The sequence below is a fragment of the Myotis lucifugus genome, unplaced genomic scaffold (assembly GCF_000147115.1).
Source record: "Myotis lucifugus unplaced genomic scaffold, Myoluc2.0 scaffold_1694, whole genome shotgun sequence".
Classification (NCBI taxonomy): domain Eukaryota; kingdom Metazoa; phylum Chordata; class Mammalia; order Chiroptera; family Vespertilionidae; genus Myotis; species Myotis lucifugus.
Genome location: NW_005872742.1, coordinates 13634 through 31913, shown reverse-complemented (window position 1 = coordinate 31913; position 18280 = coordinate 13634). Strand labels below are relative to the sequence as shown.

The 18280-nt window shown below is 50.9% G+C and overlaps 1 protein-coding gene across 1 annotated transcript in view; it reads right to left on the bottom strand.

Moving 5' to 3' along the window:
- Positions 1-6646: 6646 nt before the first annotated feature.
- Positions 6647-18280, bottom strand: part of LOC102440685 (WD repeat-containing protein 73) — a 13051-nt gene continuing 1417 nt past the window's right edge. The window contains exons 4-8 of the mRNA XM_006108047.3: positions 15905-15993; positions 15230-15294; positions 9488-9652; positions 8580-8939; positions 6647-7395 (exon numbers count right to left, since the gene is read on the bottom strand). Coding sequence (XP_006108109.1) covers positions 7160-7395; positions 8580-8939; positions 9488-9652; positions 15230-15294; positions 15905-15993 — 915 coding nt within the window. The 3' untranslated portion in view covers positions 6647-7159. The remainder of the gene's footprint in view (positions 7396-8579; positions 8940-9487; positions 9653-15229; positions 15295-15904; positions 15994-18280) is intronic.

Here is an 18280-nt window from a genome sequence, read left to right as displayed (position 1 = left end):
TGACCCGTAACTGCAATTGGTCCTTCCTTGCATGTGACTAGTGCAGGGGTGGGCAAACTTTTTGACTCGAGGGCCACAATGGGTTCTTAAACTGGACCGGAGGGCTGGAACAAAAGCATGGATGGAGTGTTTGTGTGAACTAATATAAATTCGAAGTAAACATCATTACATAAAAGGGTACGGTCTTTTTTTTTTTAGTTTTATTCATTTCAAACGGGCTGCGGCCCGAGGGCCGTAGTTTGCCCACGGCTGGACTAGTGGCTGCTCTTTCCAGCCCTTTATCCACGGATGGGGTTCCTGTCTCATAACCAAGGTGTTTAGCTGGGCCCAGTATACTGGGTTTGCTGCACCCACCGTGTCCCAGAAGCCTCTGGAGTTTTTCTTTCTGTTTTTTGAGCGAAAGTAAAGGTAAAGGTTTATTACAGAACAGCTTTCTGCCTCAGGGAGGAGACTCAAGTGGGTTGCCCGGCCCTGGAGTTCCTCACATTCAAATTCAAACCCTGCTGCCTGGGAACTATTTCAAATCTTTGGACAGAATATTAAAGTGTTTCCTGTTTTCATCCTCTTTACTTGATAAAATAGCCAAAGGCTATAGAGCAGTGGTTCTCAACCTTCTGGCCCCTTAAATACAGTTCCTCATGTTGTGGCCCAACCATAAAATTATTTTCGTTGCTACTTCATAACTGTAATGTTGCTACTGTTATGAATTGTCATGTAAATATCTGATATGCAGGATGGTCTTAGGCGACCTCTGTGAAAGGGTCGTTCGACCTCCAAAGGGGTCGCGACCCACAGGTTGAGAACCGCTGCTATAAAGGAAGTAGAATTGTATGGGTGGTCAGACTTTGAGACAAGATTTCAGAACCTGGTGGAGAGCAGGGCTGGTGGTTCATCCCCTTTGGCTTTCCACCCAGTCACTGGTACCAATGAGCTCATGCCTCTGGCATCAGCAGGGACTGTGGCTCCAGGGCCCACCTGCCCCTGGCTCCCTCTCTCCTCCTCCCTCTTCCCTAGTACCAACTGAGAATTTTCCATCTGTTCACAGGCCCAAGGCAGCTGGAGAACTGCTACACGAAGAAGGGTCTGGCTCCAAGGAAGCATTTGCCTGGGCCCCTCCTGGCTCACAGGCCTGGCAGCCACAGCATCTCTGCTGTTTGTTTACTCTGCTGGTGTCTGAGGGAGGGATGCCTTGCCAGGAGGCCTCGGGGGGTGGCACATCTTGGCAAATGCACCACAGCTGAGTTCTGGTCCCAGCCTTTCTGATGCAGTGCACTCAGGTGACTAGAACTCGGGTGCTAAGCTTCTGTTAACAATTTCCAAGACCAGATAGATTCTGGAACCCTAATGATTATCGACAGTGGAGGGATCTCCAATAATAAGCCACCTGCCGAGGACCCCTTGCTCCTGGTCTCCGGTGACTGAAATGGTGGCTTTGTGATCAGATAGTGGTTGATTCAACATGTAAGAAAGGGGTCAAATGAGGGACAGGTAGACACCAGCCCATGAACCCCCCTCACTTCAAAGTCCTACTTCTCTTCCCTGCCCTACTGCTCTCTGCTCAGTGCCCAAGGCTCCCTCGTCAACCCTTCCAGGTTTCCCTGCGGAACACGCCCCCTTTGCAGCTAGGTTAGTGTCACTGGTTAGGTTGGAGTTAAATAGATGATCCCGCCCTAGCCGGTTTGGCTCAGTGGATAGAGCGTTGGCCTGCGGACTGAAAGGTCCCAGGTTCGATTCCAGTCAAAGGCACATACCCGGGTTGTGGGCTTGATCCCCAGTAGGGGGCGTGCAGGAGGCAGTCAATCAATGATTCTCTATCATCATTGATGTTTCTATCTTTCTCTGCCTCTCCCTTCCTCTCTGAAATAAAAAAAAAAAAAAAAAAGAATGATCTAGTAGACCTAGGAAACATTAACCTCCACTCATTACCTGTGGCTGTAATTGAGTTCCTAGAGAATATGCCTATTTCCTTCATCTCAAAATCCTCTCTCCTTATGCACGGCTTATAGACCCCTCTGTGCATTACTTTTCTAAATATATCAATGAGCCCTAGCTGGCTCAGTGGATAGAGCATTGGCCTGTGGACTGAAGGGTCTGAGGTTCGATTCCGGTAAAGGGCACATTCCTCTATGGCCTTTGGCTATTTTATCAAGTAAAGAGGGTGAAAAAAGGGAAGCCCGGGCATGTGCCCTGACTGGGAATTGAACTGTGACTTCCTGATTCATAGGTCTATGCTCAACCATGAGCCACACCAGCTGGGCTCATCTGCAAAATCGATGACAGTACTTGCTCTTCCCATTCCAGAAGGCTGCGGGGAAAGGGTCAGTCACTCTGTATGGCAGTGGACATGGACATCCTACTCTCTGTGATAATATTGATAACTCTGACCTACATGGGGCCTGCTTTCACCAAAGGATTTTCTGTCTAGCTTTCTGAGATGAACTGTCCTCTGAGGAACCAGGAAAACTGCTACTGGAAAAGCATCCCGCGTATGTAGACTATTGGGGGTCCTTTAGTCCCAGACTTTGGGACGCAACTCAAGGACATGCATGCCTGTCTTCTTCCTTGAAGTTCTGGGTGTGGTGCAATGGTGAAGGTGATAGGAGTTGTGTTTGGGGCTACCCTTTTCAGGCTTGATTTCACTGCCAGTCAGAGTTCCATGTGCTTAGAAGCTCCCTGAGTTACGGGAATGGGCAATGAACGTGGATTAGTTTTCAATTTTCTTTTTTAACAGTGGAACCTCTTTTGAAGCGCAATCTTACAGTAACAGAAAACATGTGGCAGCAGAGCTGCTGTGGCGACCAGACCCGGGCTGGGGCTCTGCCCACCTAGCAGTCCCCGAGGCAGCCCCGAGGCACTTCTAGGCTGGCCCAGGGAGTGGTTTGAAAGCCAGGGTGCGTGCGCCGAATGTGCTGGCCTGACTTTCCACAGTGGCCCTCTCAGAACCACTGCTCTTAAGGTCAGAATCTCCCTGGCCCAGACTCAATGCTGGACTGGGGACTCTCTGGAGAGCCCCCCATTACCATGTCCCACCGCAGGCTTCCCCTCCTGTGGGGAGGATCACCACTTCATCCACTTTCAACTGAATTTTGAACCTTTCATCTGTTAAACAGGGAGTGAGCCCAACACTGTAGGACTCATTGTCAATATCTAAACCATCCTATATAATAAAAGGCTAATATGCAAATCGACCAAACAGTGGAACGACCAGTTGCTATGATGCGCACTGACCACTGGGGGGCAGACGCTCAACGCAGGAGCTGCCTCCTGGTGGTAAGTGTGCTCCCACAGGGGGAGCAACACTCAGCCAGAAGTGGGGCTCATGGCTGGCGAGCACATAGGTGGCAGCGCTAAGGATGTCCCACCGCCATCAGTCGGACATCCCCCGAGGGCTCCTGGACTGCCAGAGGGGCAGGCTGGGCTGAGGGACCTCCCTCAGTGCACGAATTTTGTGCTGGGGCCTCCATTATAAAATACTAAAGTAGGCGCTCAAAGAGTGGTTTCCTGTCCCCCCCCATCCCCCCAAAGCTAACCCTCCAGGCTCTCCCAGCTGCCTCCACTGTTTCTCTCCTCACACTTGCAGCGCACACACCTCACTGGGCACCTACCACACTCGCTGGGGTATTTGCGCTGCTCACAGCAGGTCTGAGGAAATGCATCCATCCTGCTGCACCGCAGTCCAGGCCCTAAGAGAACGGTGCTTGCTGGGCTCGCAGAGGTCGCTCCACAGCTGATGGCTGCGCGCTAGCGCCGGCGGGGTCCCCCTGCCTCTCCCAGGGCTGTGCTCACAGACGTGAGGGAGTGGGGGTGCGGGGTGTCGGGCGAGGACTGAGGGGGTGACGCATCACCACAGAGGACACCCAGGACGGAGAAGTACTTTCTCTTGTGGCGAAATAACTGGGTCTCAGCTTCACACGAGCGGCCTCGGCCGAGCCGCCGGTGTGACGCGGGTCAGCAGGGGCTCGCGGGATACACGCCCGCCTCCGGCGGCCAAGGACACTTTGGAAAGGACCCCCTCTCCGTGCCGCCGGCCGGTAGGGTGAGAGGCTGCCGGCTCCCCGAATTCCCGCTCAGTCGCTTCCAGCTGCGGCTCCGAACCCCGACTTCACTTTGTGGGAAAGTCCCACCCCTCGGCAGTGATTCGTCCGGAACAAATACGCGCCTAAGCCATCTCCGAACTGTATTGGCTACCGCTGCCGTCAGTCTGTGGGCACAAGCGGAGACTTATGGGAAATGAAGTCCGGCGAAGCTCGAACACTCCTGGGGCTAGCGTTTTCGCTCCTGGTGTTTGGTGGGCGTCCGAGGGCCCAGATTTGGGGTCTGGACCGGGGTCCGAGTGCAGTGTGGGGCCAGACCTCCCGCAGTCGCAGGGCCTTGGCGGACGGATCGGCTTGGGTCGCCCTCGCCGGGTGGGCGTGGCCGGGCCGATATCCTGGGTCCGGATGTGGGTCCTGGGCCCGCTAGCAGAACCGAGGCAGGACACGTCGTTATGCCGGCGGCACCCTTTCCCCCACCGCCCTCCGGCCCGGCGGGGACGATCTCGCCCCCCACCAGGGTGGCCCCTGGAGCAGAGTAAGTCAGGCTCTGCAGGCCTGTCACCCAGCCCACGGTCCAAGGGCAGAGCCACTGTCCCAGTTCTTGCCACAAACCAGCTGTGAGACCTTGGGCGAGTTTAAGCCCCGACTGCCTCAGCTTTGAGTCGAAGCCGGAATATCTTAACTTTCCTTCCAACTCTAACACCCTGTGAACCTGTTTTTATTATCTTTGCTCTTAAAGCCTGTAACCTTAACCACGGTAAGCCTTCCTGTTTGGGAGAGTTAGGGTGCCAGGACTGAGGAATCCCGAACGGGGCGCCCAAAGCTGAGAACTCAGCCAGATGCGAGGCAGCTCAGCAGCTGGAGCATTTGAATCTGAAGGGCCAGCCGCCTCCGCCCGGTGCTGCTCTCCAAGGTGCTGCCACCTTAGACACCCTCTGTGCTTGCCCTGCACATTCACTTTAAAACACTGGTGACCAGTGGCTGGGGAGGGTGAGCTTATTGTCCCTATTATCTCTGCAGCCCATCCTCATTCTTCAGTATAGATAACTGGCATTTTCTCAGCCCTAAGTAAACTGCTATGCAAACACCGCTCCATGTGCCTCTACTTTCCAACCAGATCACCTGCCTTTGCCCCCTCCTATCAAAGTTCTGGAGCTGCCTCCCCAGTGACAGAGGGACCAACTCCTCGGGCACCAAGACACGGGGAGGAGAGAACAGGAAGGCTCTTTCTTCACCTCAATCCTGTGGGATGACTGACACTGGCGCCTTTCACTAGGGTTCACTCTGTAATGTATGTCTCTGGTGCTAGTTCTGAGTGGCTCCCCTCTGACGGTGGCTTCCCAACAAGGTAAAGGAAGAGGTTTCGACTTCAGAGCACAGTTATAAGGTTCTTCTCTGAGCTGAACAATGGCTGTAGCTGGGGACCAACAAATCCAGGCTCCTCAAGTACAAGGAGAGCTTTGGATAGTGAAGCTGGAAGAAGATTCTCACTGGGAGCAGGAAATTTCCCTTCAAGGGAGTGGCCCCGGACCAATGCTTTTGGCATTTCCACTCTCAAGAAGCATCAGCACGCCGAACCGGTTTGGCTCAGTGGATAGAGCATCAGCCTGCGGACTGAAGGGTCCCAGGTTCGATTCCGGTCAAGGGCATGTACCTTGGTTGCGGGCACATCCCCGGTGGGGGGCGTGCAGGAGGCAGCTGATCGATCTCTCTCATCGATGTTTCTAGCTCTCTATCCCTCTCCCTTCTCTGTAAAAAAATCAATGAAAATAAAAAAAAAAAAGAAGCGTGAGCACCCCAGGAGACCCTCATCCATCTCCGGGAGCTCTGTTGCCAGGGGCTGAGACCAGAGAAATGTACGAAAGAGCAGATCCTGGAGTTGCTAGTCCTGGAAGAGTACCTGTCCTGCCCCAGGGGACCCAGATCTGGGTGAGACAAAACACCCAGAAAGTGGCGAGGAGGCAGTGGCTGGAGGACTTGCAGAACCCGGAAGATGGGGGCTGCAGGTGAGATATGGAACCTAGTTCTGACTAGTCAAAATAGAGGAATGTGAGAGACAGAGCCACCCGGGTTGCCAGCAGTGGGGGGGATGTGCAGTACTTCGCTGTTTGTGTCAAAGTGGAATTTGCTTAATTCCCTGGAACTACAGTTTTCCTCCCAAGTTCAGACGGACTCTTCAGAGAATGCACAGCCTTGGTTGCTCTGAGCTGTCCCTGTTGTTAAATGAGTGGGGATAGAGCCCACAACCCAGGCATGTGCCCTTGGCCGGAATCAAACCTGGGACCCTTCAGTCCGCAGGCCGATGCTCTATCCATTGAGCCAAACCGGCTAGGGCTAAATGAAAACTTCTTAAAATGCTGAGCACCACGCTGATCAAGGAGGAGCTGTCATCCAGCAGCAGCAGCCTGAATCACGGGGCTTCATTGGTCTTTACTGACATGATTGAACCTTTGGGTCCTATTGCAAAGTAGCTGTATTGTTGGATGGATCTCCGAGTTTTGATTAGGGGTTGACAGGAGCAGCCCCAAGAGAGCTGGTGGGCAGGTTGCAATGGGCCTGGGCCCCAGATCCGTGTCTCTGAAGCCTTCCACACATGCACACTCTGATCTGTCTGACTCCAACACAAGTGTCTTAATCACTATGTTATATCAGCCTCCCAACTGTACAAAGTGCCGGGAGCCAGAGCTTACATGGGGGTGGGGCTGTAAAGTCAGGACACGGGGAATGACTGTGCATGGTCAGCACTGCTCTTGAGAAGGCCCCCCACCGTCCATTAGGTCAGGAAGGCGTCTCTCGTGCCAAAACCCGTGGGACTGACACCTGCTGGAAGCAGCAGGATCCTGTCGTCCACAACTGTCTGACCTAAGAGCAGCCACCGAATCTCTATCCTGCATCCTACCTGGTATTTTCCCATATATTTCTTCTAACTTCCCCAACAACCCTGCGAGGTAGTAACTACTCTTCTCATTTTACCAATAAAGACACTGAGGCTAAGAGAGGCTGCTTCACTGGCCCAAGGCCACTCCGCTGGTAACAGGGACTGTGGTCACTTGAGTCCTAAATCAGTGCCCTTGTTGTGCGTACAGCAGCTCCTCTTCTAGGGGCCCGGCAGGAAGGCGCTGGTGTCAGCGGGAGGCACGGAGGTCCACCCAGTCCCACACGTGCACAGAGGCATCACTTGCTGCCGACAACAAAGTCCTTGGCTTGCGGGGGTGCCAGGTGTGGGTGGTGACCAGTGGAGCAGCGCCTGTCCCATGGTCATCTAGGAAGACGTGACCTCTGTGAGTGAAGAGAGGTTCTACGTGACCCTCCATTCCATCCCGAGACGTGACATCATAGACCTGGACTGTCCCATCAAAACCTGAGGAAGAACGAGAAATGAGAAGAGCAACAATGAATCTCTAAAATAATTTTTATAACTTGCTCTATGGCACCAAAACAGACTATGAGACGAGGAACCTAATAGTAAACAAGATACTTAATGGCCAACCAAGGGCGTGGAATATCTTCCCACATGCTGGCAGCTGCCAACTTCATGGGGCACATGATGCCGAGAATCTGTAGTATAGCATGTGCCAGGCCTGAGGCTAATCCTTTAATTCTCACACTGTGTGAAGTAGGTACTAATTCTTACCCCAGGAAACTGAGGCTTAAGACTTTTTTAAACCTTTCCACTTGCCCCAAATTCTAATCCATTTGGGTCTCAGTAGATGGCCTCATCTCCACACTGATGGAGAAAATAGAAGCCGCTAGGAACATTCTCATGTGCCCCCCACGACCTAGCTCCATCTGCTGTCTTCTTGTTAAAAGCCAGTCCCTTCCCCCACACTTGGTTCTTGCACTCTTTCTGGATCCTGCCATTATCAATGATCCTTTCTTGCTCTCTCAACGTCTTCCCCTCTCAATGGATCCTTCCCATTGGCCTTTATTATTATTTTTTAAAATATTTTTATTGATTTCAGAGAGGAAGGGAGATAGAAACATCGATGATGAGAATCACTAACCAGCTGCCTCCTGCATGCCCCCTACTGGGGATCAAGCCCACAACCCAGGCATATGCCCTTGACCAGAATCAAGCCCGGGACCCTTCAGTCCACAGGCTGACGCTCTATCCACTGGGCCAAACTGGTTAAGGCGTTCCCATTGGCCTTTAGATACTCTCACTAAATATCTTCTTTCAACTAGATACTGCCAGGCCAGGAGCCTGCTGACCTAGGGGCTTGGTATAATTCAAAAGCAATTAGACTGAGAAGCACCCTTGGAATCCTATGGCCTCTTTCTGGTTGAGCCCCATGGCTGTCCTAGTGTCTTACTATCTGCAGGCTCTCGACCAACCTCAGAACTGAATTCCTGCTAGGATGGGAAAGCCCTGCTCCCACTGTATGGAAGTTGAGTAGCCAGTTGGGGAAGAGCCTGCCCCTGAGGAACCTGGAGATTCTCAGTGAGCGACTTTAACTTTGGTGCCAGAGGCTCCTTCCTGAGCACTCGATAGTCCCTTGGAAGAGAAAGCTCAAACAACAGATGCAAAATCCTGCTCAGCGGTACCTGAGATGGCCAAGCAGCTGTCCAGGCCTGGAGCCCAGGTCACTCGCAGCAGCTCTGGGTCAGGGCTGGGTGTGGACACTGGGCACCGCACTGAGCGCACAGGATGGCGGAGGTCCCGAGGGTCAAGAAGACAGAGCAGCCCATCTGAGCACAGGCTGGCAATGTTGGGCCCAGGGCCCTGGCCCCTGACTTCTGCACACCACCTCCCTCCACCAGACCCGGGGCTGGGGCTGACATTCTCTGCCGGCGCCCACTTCTGGCGGGTGTCAATGAGCCCCAGCCGGCCCGAGGTGCAGCAGAAGGCAAAGGTGTCTGCATCCAGGACCTGCAGGCTACTCAGCTCCTCACTGTCACTGACACCTGGGAGACAGAGGGTGAAAGAGAAAAGCTGCTGGAGTCACATGGGTCTGGCAATCTGGCAGGGCTGGCTGGTCACAAGTCCCTTCCTCTGGGAAGCATCCCCAATACCAGCAGAATAAACCACGTCTCCCCTCTCCTATTCATCTTTAAAAATATATATTTTTACTGATTTCAGAGAGGAAGGGAGAAGGAGAGAGAAACATCAATAATGAGAGAGAATCATTAATTGGCTGCCTCCTGCATGTCCCCCACTGGGGATTGAGCCCACAACCCAGGCATGTGCCCCCGATCGTAATTGAACCCAGGACCCTCCGGTCCGCAGGCCAACGCTCTATTCACTGAGCCAAACTGGTTGGAGCTCTCCTGTTCATTTTGCCATTCTATCCACTGGTGGGTGCTGGTCCCAGGAATGCCTCCTCCAATCCTAGAACAGGAGTCCCTAGAGGTCAGGGCTTGCCTTTCATTCATCTTGTGTCCCCAATATCTGGCACACAGGGTTGGATTCAGTTCTAACGCGGCAGCCTAGGGGCAAACTGCGCTGTCCGTACCTGAGGTGTACGTGACCTTCTGGGATTCCAGATCCACAACCTTCAGGCCGCTGAGCCGCGCCCCGTGGAGGACTCCAGGTGCCACTGACGAGAAGATGGCGATCCTCGGCCAGAGACTCCCCTCTTTCTCATGCACAGCAATGGTGCGGACAGCTTCAATGACATCTAGGGGCAAGTGGAAGAGGTGAAAGTCCAGAATGTTAGTGAAGATTTGAAACATAACCTGGTGCAAGCCGGCCGGCGGTCTTCCCCTGTACAGCTAGAAGGTCAAGGAAGAAAGGGAACTGACAGCTGGCTAGAGAGGATGTGGCATCATAAACACTCTGTGTTATATTTATATTTTAAAACTGTCAGAAGCACTTTAATTTCTTTTTTAAAATATATTTTTATTGATTTCAGAGAGGAAGGGAGAAGGAGAGAAAGATAGAAACATCAATGATAAGAGAGAATCATTGATCGGCTGCCTCCTGCTCGCCCGCTACTGAGGATCGAACAAGCAACCCGGGCATGTGCCCTTGACCGGAATCGAACCTGGGACCCTTCAGTCCACAGGCCGACGCTCTATTCACTGAGCCAAACCGGCTAGGGCGCACTTTAATTTCTTTATAAATTGTCTTATGAACTGTTTTGCAAATGGGAGATAATGAATCTCAGACGCCATCTCAAAAGCCCCCAAAGTAGTTCTGGCTTTTTATACTTTTGTGGAGTACAAATAAAAGGAAAGAATCCACTGATGGTGTCATTTACACTTTAAGTGAAGAAAATAACAGGAACAGAATTCATGAACTACCATTATTTCTTCAAGAACTTATTATACAACCTCAGCACTTTGCTGAAACCTTGCAGGTAAAGGTCACAAGACAAATGTCATTGTCTTCAAACACAAACTAGACAAGAAAGTCCATGTCCTTTTACACTGAACAAGAAAGACACCTGACCTCAAGTTGAATCAAATTTTAGTTTTGTTTGTCTCAGCCTGCTTAGTGGACAGGCAGGCTCTCGTCTCTGCATCTACAACTGAGGCTTCTCTTAACAGGAGCCATTTATGACGTGGTTCAGAACAAGCTGTCTACTGCACAAACTTACTTAAAGGAGACGCATTTCCTGCTCCAAGAGGGAACTCATTATTTGGTTCCCACAATCCCTGAAGAAAAGGGAGACATATGTATTGTTAAATTCTGAAGGACGTAAAAGTCAGCCTGTGAATAGAATGGATGAGGAACATGAACTAACATGACTTATGCAGCAGCAAGCACGTGAGCAAGGCCCCTCCGGACGGTTCACAAGCCAGGAGCGCACAGTAGGACCGGGGTGGGCTGAGCGAGAATGCCGAGGACCTGAGTGCCTACTGCTCCCCAAGTCCGGGGGCTCTCAGAGCCCTGAATCCAGACTTGCTCACCTCACCTGCTCCCGCTACAGGAGCTGCGGAGGTTCACGCAGACAACAGCGGAGCCTCAGGACCAGAATCTGTGTCGGGGGAGAGCCAATGAGGCTGTGATCCAAACCGGCCCCAGCAGAGCCTCCCGACTCTCCCAGGCCACCCTGAGCAGCTCCCTCTTCCCTTTCCACAGACTCCGAGGAGCCTGTACCAGGCTCCCAGGACCTGCTGCTCTGCGCCAGGGGATGGCTCTCACAAGTGATTTGTCTCCTGACAGGGGGGGCCGGGCTGTCGGGGGGTGGGGGAGGCGAGGGGAGCCTTCAAAGACGTATTTCAAAGAGGCAGTGGAAAACAAAGGCTTTGGAGCCTCCTGATGAGAGAGCTGCTCTACAATCACAGTGAATATGCAGGCTTCCTCCTCCTCTCTCTCTAGTAAAATGCCCTCCTCTAGGGAATCCACACCACAAGGACCAAACCAGCCCCGAACTGCAAAGAGAAACCGCTACAAATCAAAGCAAAAGACACAGGAAGGCATCTCCAAGAACCTGGCGACGAAAGACAGTTGTGTCTGAAGAGTAAACCAACACAGAGCAGGTCAGAGCAGAGGCAGCCACATCCTTTAGGAGTCAGAATGGTGCCCAGACCGCATGACTGAGCACATGCATGAACAGCTCTGAAGTGGGAGCCACGGGAAGGGCTTCCCAGCCAAGGGGTCAAAGAAAATGCTGAGGCCTGTCCAGGGCAGAGGGCGCCACACCAGACTGAATATCTAACTTCAAAGGGGAAGCAGCAGGTGACATTCAGCTGAGACCTTTGGATATTTATTTATCCAGCTCAGTGGTTCCCCCAGCTCTAGAGCTGAGAGGTGGCCTCGGGCACTGTCCAGGGGCTTGGACAGCAGGAGCCTGGGCAGCTGCCTTCACAAGTTTCATACTTTCTGCCTGAGAGCCACAAACACACACTCGGGAAGCCTCTGAGCTGATTCCTCTGGTGACGGTTACTTTTATCATGAGACCTCTGACCGGGTTAGGTCTTCCACAAGCAAGAAGGGCCTGAAATATTCCATATTTAAGGGATACTTATTTTTTCATTATCTATAATAATAAAAGCATAATATGCTAATTAGATCGGACGTCCTTCGGGAGGAAGCTGGGGCTACAAGGGAAGCCGGGTCCCGGGTGCCTGTCGGCAGCCAGAGGGAAGCCCGGGTCTCGGGTGCCTGCTGGCGGTCGGAGGGAAGCCCGAGTCCCGGGTGCCAGAGGGAAGCTGGTGCCTGCAGCCGGGAGAAGGAAGGCCTACTCTTGCACAAATTTCATGCATCGGGCCTCTAGTAAACTAATAAAATTGCATTCTGGTTTATATGGCAGTCACGTGAGTCTGATGAGTGCTTCTGCTCCTATAAACAGATTGGAATTGTTTTAGACATGCTGACAAAATCAGGTTTGAGACACCAAAGCTGTGGGTCAAGACTGGATCCTGGAAAATTCACCCAAATAACACTATGCTTTTAAGTTTCCAGGTAAACAGCTGGCCAGCCTTCCCCAGGCTCCAGAATATTCTACACTAATATCTAGGGAAGATAACCCTTATCTGATTTCCTAATCCCACATGAGTATCAGAGCAGTCTGGGCTCATCAGCTCCCCTGGGCCTTGGCTACAGGTTCTACAAGGTACCTGGTACCCCAGGCACTGGCAGGACAAAAGGCGCCTCCTAATGGTTGGTAATACTCCAGTCTCTCTCATCTTTAAACCACTGCGGCCCCTCACAGTATACTTTTGGGCAAACTACAAGTTACTGGCATAAGGGCAGATATAAAGATCAATGGAACAGAACTGACAGTCCGGAAGTAAATGCTTAGATTATGGTCAATTGATTTTCAATGAAGGCACTAAGGCAAATCAATGGAGAAAGGTTAGGCATTTTGACAAATGGTGATGGAACAATGGGATATCCACATGCAAAAAGATCAACTGAGATCCTTACCTCTCACCATACACAAAAGTTAACTCAAAAGAGATCACAGATTTAAATATTGAAGAGAATAAAAACAGAACTTCCTTTCGGGAAAAATAAAACATGGGAAAATTTATGAGTTAAATAAAGATTTCTTAGATATGACATGAAAAGCATAATCCCTAACAAAAAACAGTGATAAATTAGACCTCATCAAAATCTAACACTTTTATGTTTCAAAGGACACTATTAAGAAAACAAATATGGCCCTAACCGGTTTGGCTCAGTGGATAGAGTCGACCTGCAGATGAAAGGGTCCCAGGTTCAATTCCGGTCCAGGGCACATGCCTGGGTTGCAGGCTCTATCCCCAGCAGGGGGCATGCAGAGGCAGTCGACCAATGATTCTCTCTCATTGATGTTTCCAACTCTCTCTCCCTCTCCCTTTCTCTCTGACATTAATAAAAATATTTATTAAAAAACAAAAAAACAGTAGCCCTAGCCATTTTGGCTCAGTGGATAGAGCGTTGGCCTGCGGACTGAAGGGTTCCAGGTTCTATTCCGGCCAAGGGCACATGCCTGGGTTTCAGGCTCGATCCCCAGTAGGGGGCATGCAGGAGGCAACCAATCAATGATTCTCTCTCATCATTGATGTTTCTCTCTCTCCCTCTCCCTTCCTCTCTGAAATCAATAAAAATATAAACAAAACAAAAAACAACAGTAATCATAACTATAAGTAAGTGACACAAACACCTGGAAGCAACAAGAAATGACAAAAAATAAACAATAAAGGAAGGTGCATAGGGTCAGTGACCTCAAAGCCAAGGAGCACAACCACCGCCTCTCTACAACGCCTGCGGCCAGTTTCTGGGAAGCATCCAGGTGAGCGTGGGGGCCCGCTGGCAGGCACAGAATCACACAGGCAAAGGGGCCGTTCCAAGAGCGACAGCCTGTGCGTCTGAGGCACACTTGCACGCTGGCCAAGGATGCTCTAACTCAGTGGTTCCCAAACTTATTTGGCCTACCGCCCCCTTTCCAGAAAAAATATTACTCAGCCCCTGGAAATTAATTTTTTAAAAATTTTAATAGCAGTTACTCATCGCCCCCAAATGCACCTGTGGCCATCACCGCCCCGCTGGATCGCTGCAGCACCTACCAGGGGGCGGTAGCGCCCACTTTGGGAATCACTGCTCTAACTGAAGGGGGAAGGAAGGGCTGCATCAGGGCTGCAGGCTCTGACACCTGCCTGACCGGAACGCACAGAACCGCCCTCCACTCCCAGAAGGAGCGGGGGCAGAGTGACTCCTCTGAGGGAGATGGGTCAGCCCAGCTTCTGGCCCACTCCGCTTTCCTTCCCTGCGGCTACCAGGCTGGGCAGAGAGAGGTGACCTCCTGCTGCCTCCTCCTCCTCCTCCAAGAGGTGAGCTCACCTGAGTGGCCATCGCTCTGTCCTAGCCTCTGCCACTGGACCTGCCTGGGGGAGGGGAAGCTCACTCTGTGCTCCGCCTCTGACTGGGTTGGTAACCTCAGTTCCTGAAGCAAGTTACAGGAAGCTCCATTTGGGGCTGTGTGCCATGCTGTAGTTGCTAACTTGTCTATGCCTGCATTAAAGTAGACACTGAATTTTATTTTACTTATTTAAAAAAAAATATTTTATTGATTTTTTACAGAGAAGAAGGGAGAGGGATAGAGAGTTAGAAACATCGATCAGCTGCCTCCTGCACACTCCCCTACTGGGGATGTGCTCGCAACCAAGGTACATGCCCTTGACCGGAATTGAACCTGGGACCCTTCAGTCCGCAGGCCGACGCTCTATCCACTGAGCCAAACCGGTTACAGCGACACTGAATTTTTTTTTTTAATATATATTTTATTGATTTTTTACAGAGAGGAAGGGAGAGAGATAGAGGGTTAGAAACATCGATGAGAGAGAAACATCGATCAGCTGCCTCCTGCACATCTCCTACTGGGGATGTGCCCGCAACCCAGGTACATGCCCTTGACCGGAATCGAACCTGGGACCTTTCAGTCTGCAGACCGATGCTCTATCCACTGAGCTAAACTGGTTTCGGCGACACTGAATTTTAATTCCCACCTGGCTCGGAGTCTACTTCTTTTTGAAAAAAAAAAATTTTTTTTTACTGATTTCAGAGAGAAGGGAGAGGGAGAGAGAGAGAAACATCAATGATGAGAGAGAATCATTGATCGGCTGCCTCCTGCACGCCCCCTACTGGGGATTTGAGCCCACAACCTGGGCATGTGCCCTCATCAGGAACTGAACCGTGACCTCCTGGCTCATAGGTCGATGCTCAATCACTGAGCCACACTGGCCAGGCCTGAGTCTATTGCTTAATTGACTCAGATTAGGGGATGGAGGTATGCGTCAACCCGCACCACGTCAAATTCACTCACCACTGTCCTCTGCGATCTGCCACACCTGCAGGTAACAACCTGGAAGGCCACTGGTCACCAGCAACCTATTTAGGAGGGATAGGAGATCTCCGTTCAGACAGTGAGCTCACCCACATCCCCCCCAGCCTTTCCGCTCTCCAGCCCACTCAGCTTGAGATTCCTACACGCCCACCCTCAGGAAAGCTTAGGTCCCGTTACCCTCAGTTAACAGAGGCAGAGCAGGCTCACTCCACTTTAGGGACAGGTCCACGGTCATGAGAGTCACGAGAGTGAGCCCAGGCTTCTATGTGGCATGAAGTGTCCCAGACAGGACACCAGCATGGAGCCTGAACACACAGCCGACCCAGACTCTCAGCATCTGCTAATGGAGCCATGCGCCCCCGCCACCCACCATCAGCTCTCTGAGAAACCAAGAGCATCTTTCTACTCTCTGTCTATTTGGAGCAGCTCTGGAGATCTGTGGGTTATAGTTATTGAAAGGTCTGCAGAGGGACCATGAAGCCGCCAAACAATAGGTTCTTTGTATCCCAGATTTCTGTGTGTGCGCGCGCTCGCTCACATGTATCCAGGTGCTCAGGGGTTAGGGGCGGCGCGGTGATAAAGAGGCAGAATACCCTTGACATTTCCAGCCACTCCATCCTGAATGGAGGGTCTGAGTAACAGAGCTGACCATACCTGGTGTCTGGCACGTGCTTCAGATCAAAGATAGACCTGTCTGAAAATCCTCCGTGGCATACCTTGAAATCTCTTTCTGGGAATAAGCCCTGAAATACAGAAGGGTGGCCAATCAGATAGAGCCTGCTCTCCAAAGGGACCTTTCAGACTTGCTCTAGGTAAGAAGTCCGATACCAGCCTGGCAGGAGGCCACGGAGGCAGCTCTGCTGGCAACAGATGCCCCTCCCTGCAGGGCCTTGTGTGCTTCCATTTGTCCCTTGTCTCAGCTGCCTACATGGACAGCTTCCTTTCTTTCCTGCACGTCCAAAACCCTTCTGCTACCCTTTCTCCAGCCCCTTTCGTTCTAACACAAGTGTTACATTCCCGGCCTTCTTAGGGGAGTCACAAGGTTTAACAGCTTCATCAAAAAAAGCTAGAGCCCTGGCTGGGTAGCTCAGTTGGTTAGAGCACCATCCCAATATGCCGAGGTTGCGAGTTCAATCCCTGGTCAGAGCACATATAAGAATCAATCAGCCCTAGCTGGTTTGGCTCAGTGGGTAGAGCGTTGGCCTGTGGATGGAAGGGTCCCGGGTTCGATTCCGGTCAAGGGCACATGCCTGGGTTGTGGGCTTGGTCCCCAGTGTGGGGCAGGAGGCAGCCGATCCATGATTCTCTCTTATCATTGATGTTTCTCTCTCTTTCTCTTTCCCTTCCTCTCTGAAATCAATAAAAATACATTAAAAAAAAAAAAGTCAACCAATGAGTGTATCAATAAGTGAAACAACAAATCGATGTTTCTCTCTCTCCCTTCCTCTCTAAAATTAAATTTTTAAAAAAATATATTTTTATCGATTTCAGAGAAGAAGGGAGAGGGAGAGAAAGACAGAAACATCAATGATGAGAGAGAATCATTGATTAGCTGCCTCATACATACCCCACACTGGGGATCGAGTCTGCAACTGGGCATATGCCCTGACCGTATGCTAGCTGGGCTAAAATTAATTTTTTAAAAAAGGTGGAAGGTATCAACCAACTAACATATCTCCATTTCTCATACCACCTTCCATTGGAAATCAAGTGGGTTCTTCTAGTAATAAAAATATAACAACTACCAATTATCCAGCATTTACCGTATCAGGCACTGTGTTTAGTGGTTTACATACTTTATCACATTGAATTCTAGAAGTAGGTACTATAATTAACCCTACTCTAAATTGTCAAAAATAGCCCTAGCCAGTGTGGCTCAGTGGCTAGAGCATCTGCCTGAGGACTGAAGGGTCCTGGATTCAATTCTGGTTCAGAGCACATGCCTGGGTTCTGGGTTCAATTCCCAGGTAGCCAATCAACGATTCTCTCTCATCATTGATGATTCTACCTCTCTCTCCTTCTCCCTTCCTCTCTCTGAAATCAATAAAAAATAAAATAAAACAACAACAAACACTATCCTTTAAAAAAAAAATGTCAAAAGTAAGGCCTGGGGAATTTAAACAATTTTTGAAGATCACAGAGGGGATTATGTTGTGATTTTGAACCTAAGTCTGTCTACCAGTCCATGTTCTTAGCTACTGGACTACTATCTCCATGTGAGGAACTGGAGGCAGGGAAAAAGGAAGTGGCACAAGAGGAAAACCCAGGGGTGAGGTGGGAGGTAAATCAGGTCTCTCATAAAGGCCCGGTCTGGGGAGCTCCTGGCTCAAGCCTGAGTGGTGGGGTGGAGAGATCAAGAGCGCTAGGTTGGAAATCTCCTCCAGGGCAATACCAGGCGGCTACCAACTCTTTTCTTCTGTCATATTCTCTTCTCTTGGCTTCTGAAACACTGACCTTTTCTGAGATTCCTCCTACTTTACAGATTATTCCTTCCTAGTATTCCTTGTGAGTTCATTTTCCTCTGTCCATTCCTTAAATGTATTCTCTGAAGTTCTGTCTTTAGCCATCCTCCCCTTATTTCTTACTAAAGGCCTGGTGCATAAAATTCGTGCACTCAGTCCGGGAGCCCTCGAGGGATGTCTCACATCCTTAGCACTGCTGGAGGTGGAGAGGCTCCCGCCACAGCTGCGCTCACCAGCCATGAGCCCAGCTTCTGGCTGAGCAGCGCGCTCCCTGTGGGAGCACACTGACCACCTGGGGGCAGCTCCTGCATTGAGCGTCTGCCCACTGGTGGTCAGTGTGCGTCATAGCGACCAGTTGTTCAGCTGTTTGGTCGATTTGCATATTAGCCTTTTATTGTATAGGATACATTACACACATTCATTCTTAACCATTCTAAGGGTTTCATCCACCCTCTATATCCTAATGGCTCCAGGTATCTAATTTTGATAAACTAAAATGGACTTCTTCCTCTAGTAACCCTCTGTAATCACGGGAGGTTCCTTAGTACTTATCTACGTGCATATTTGC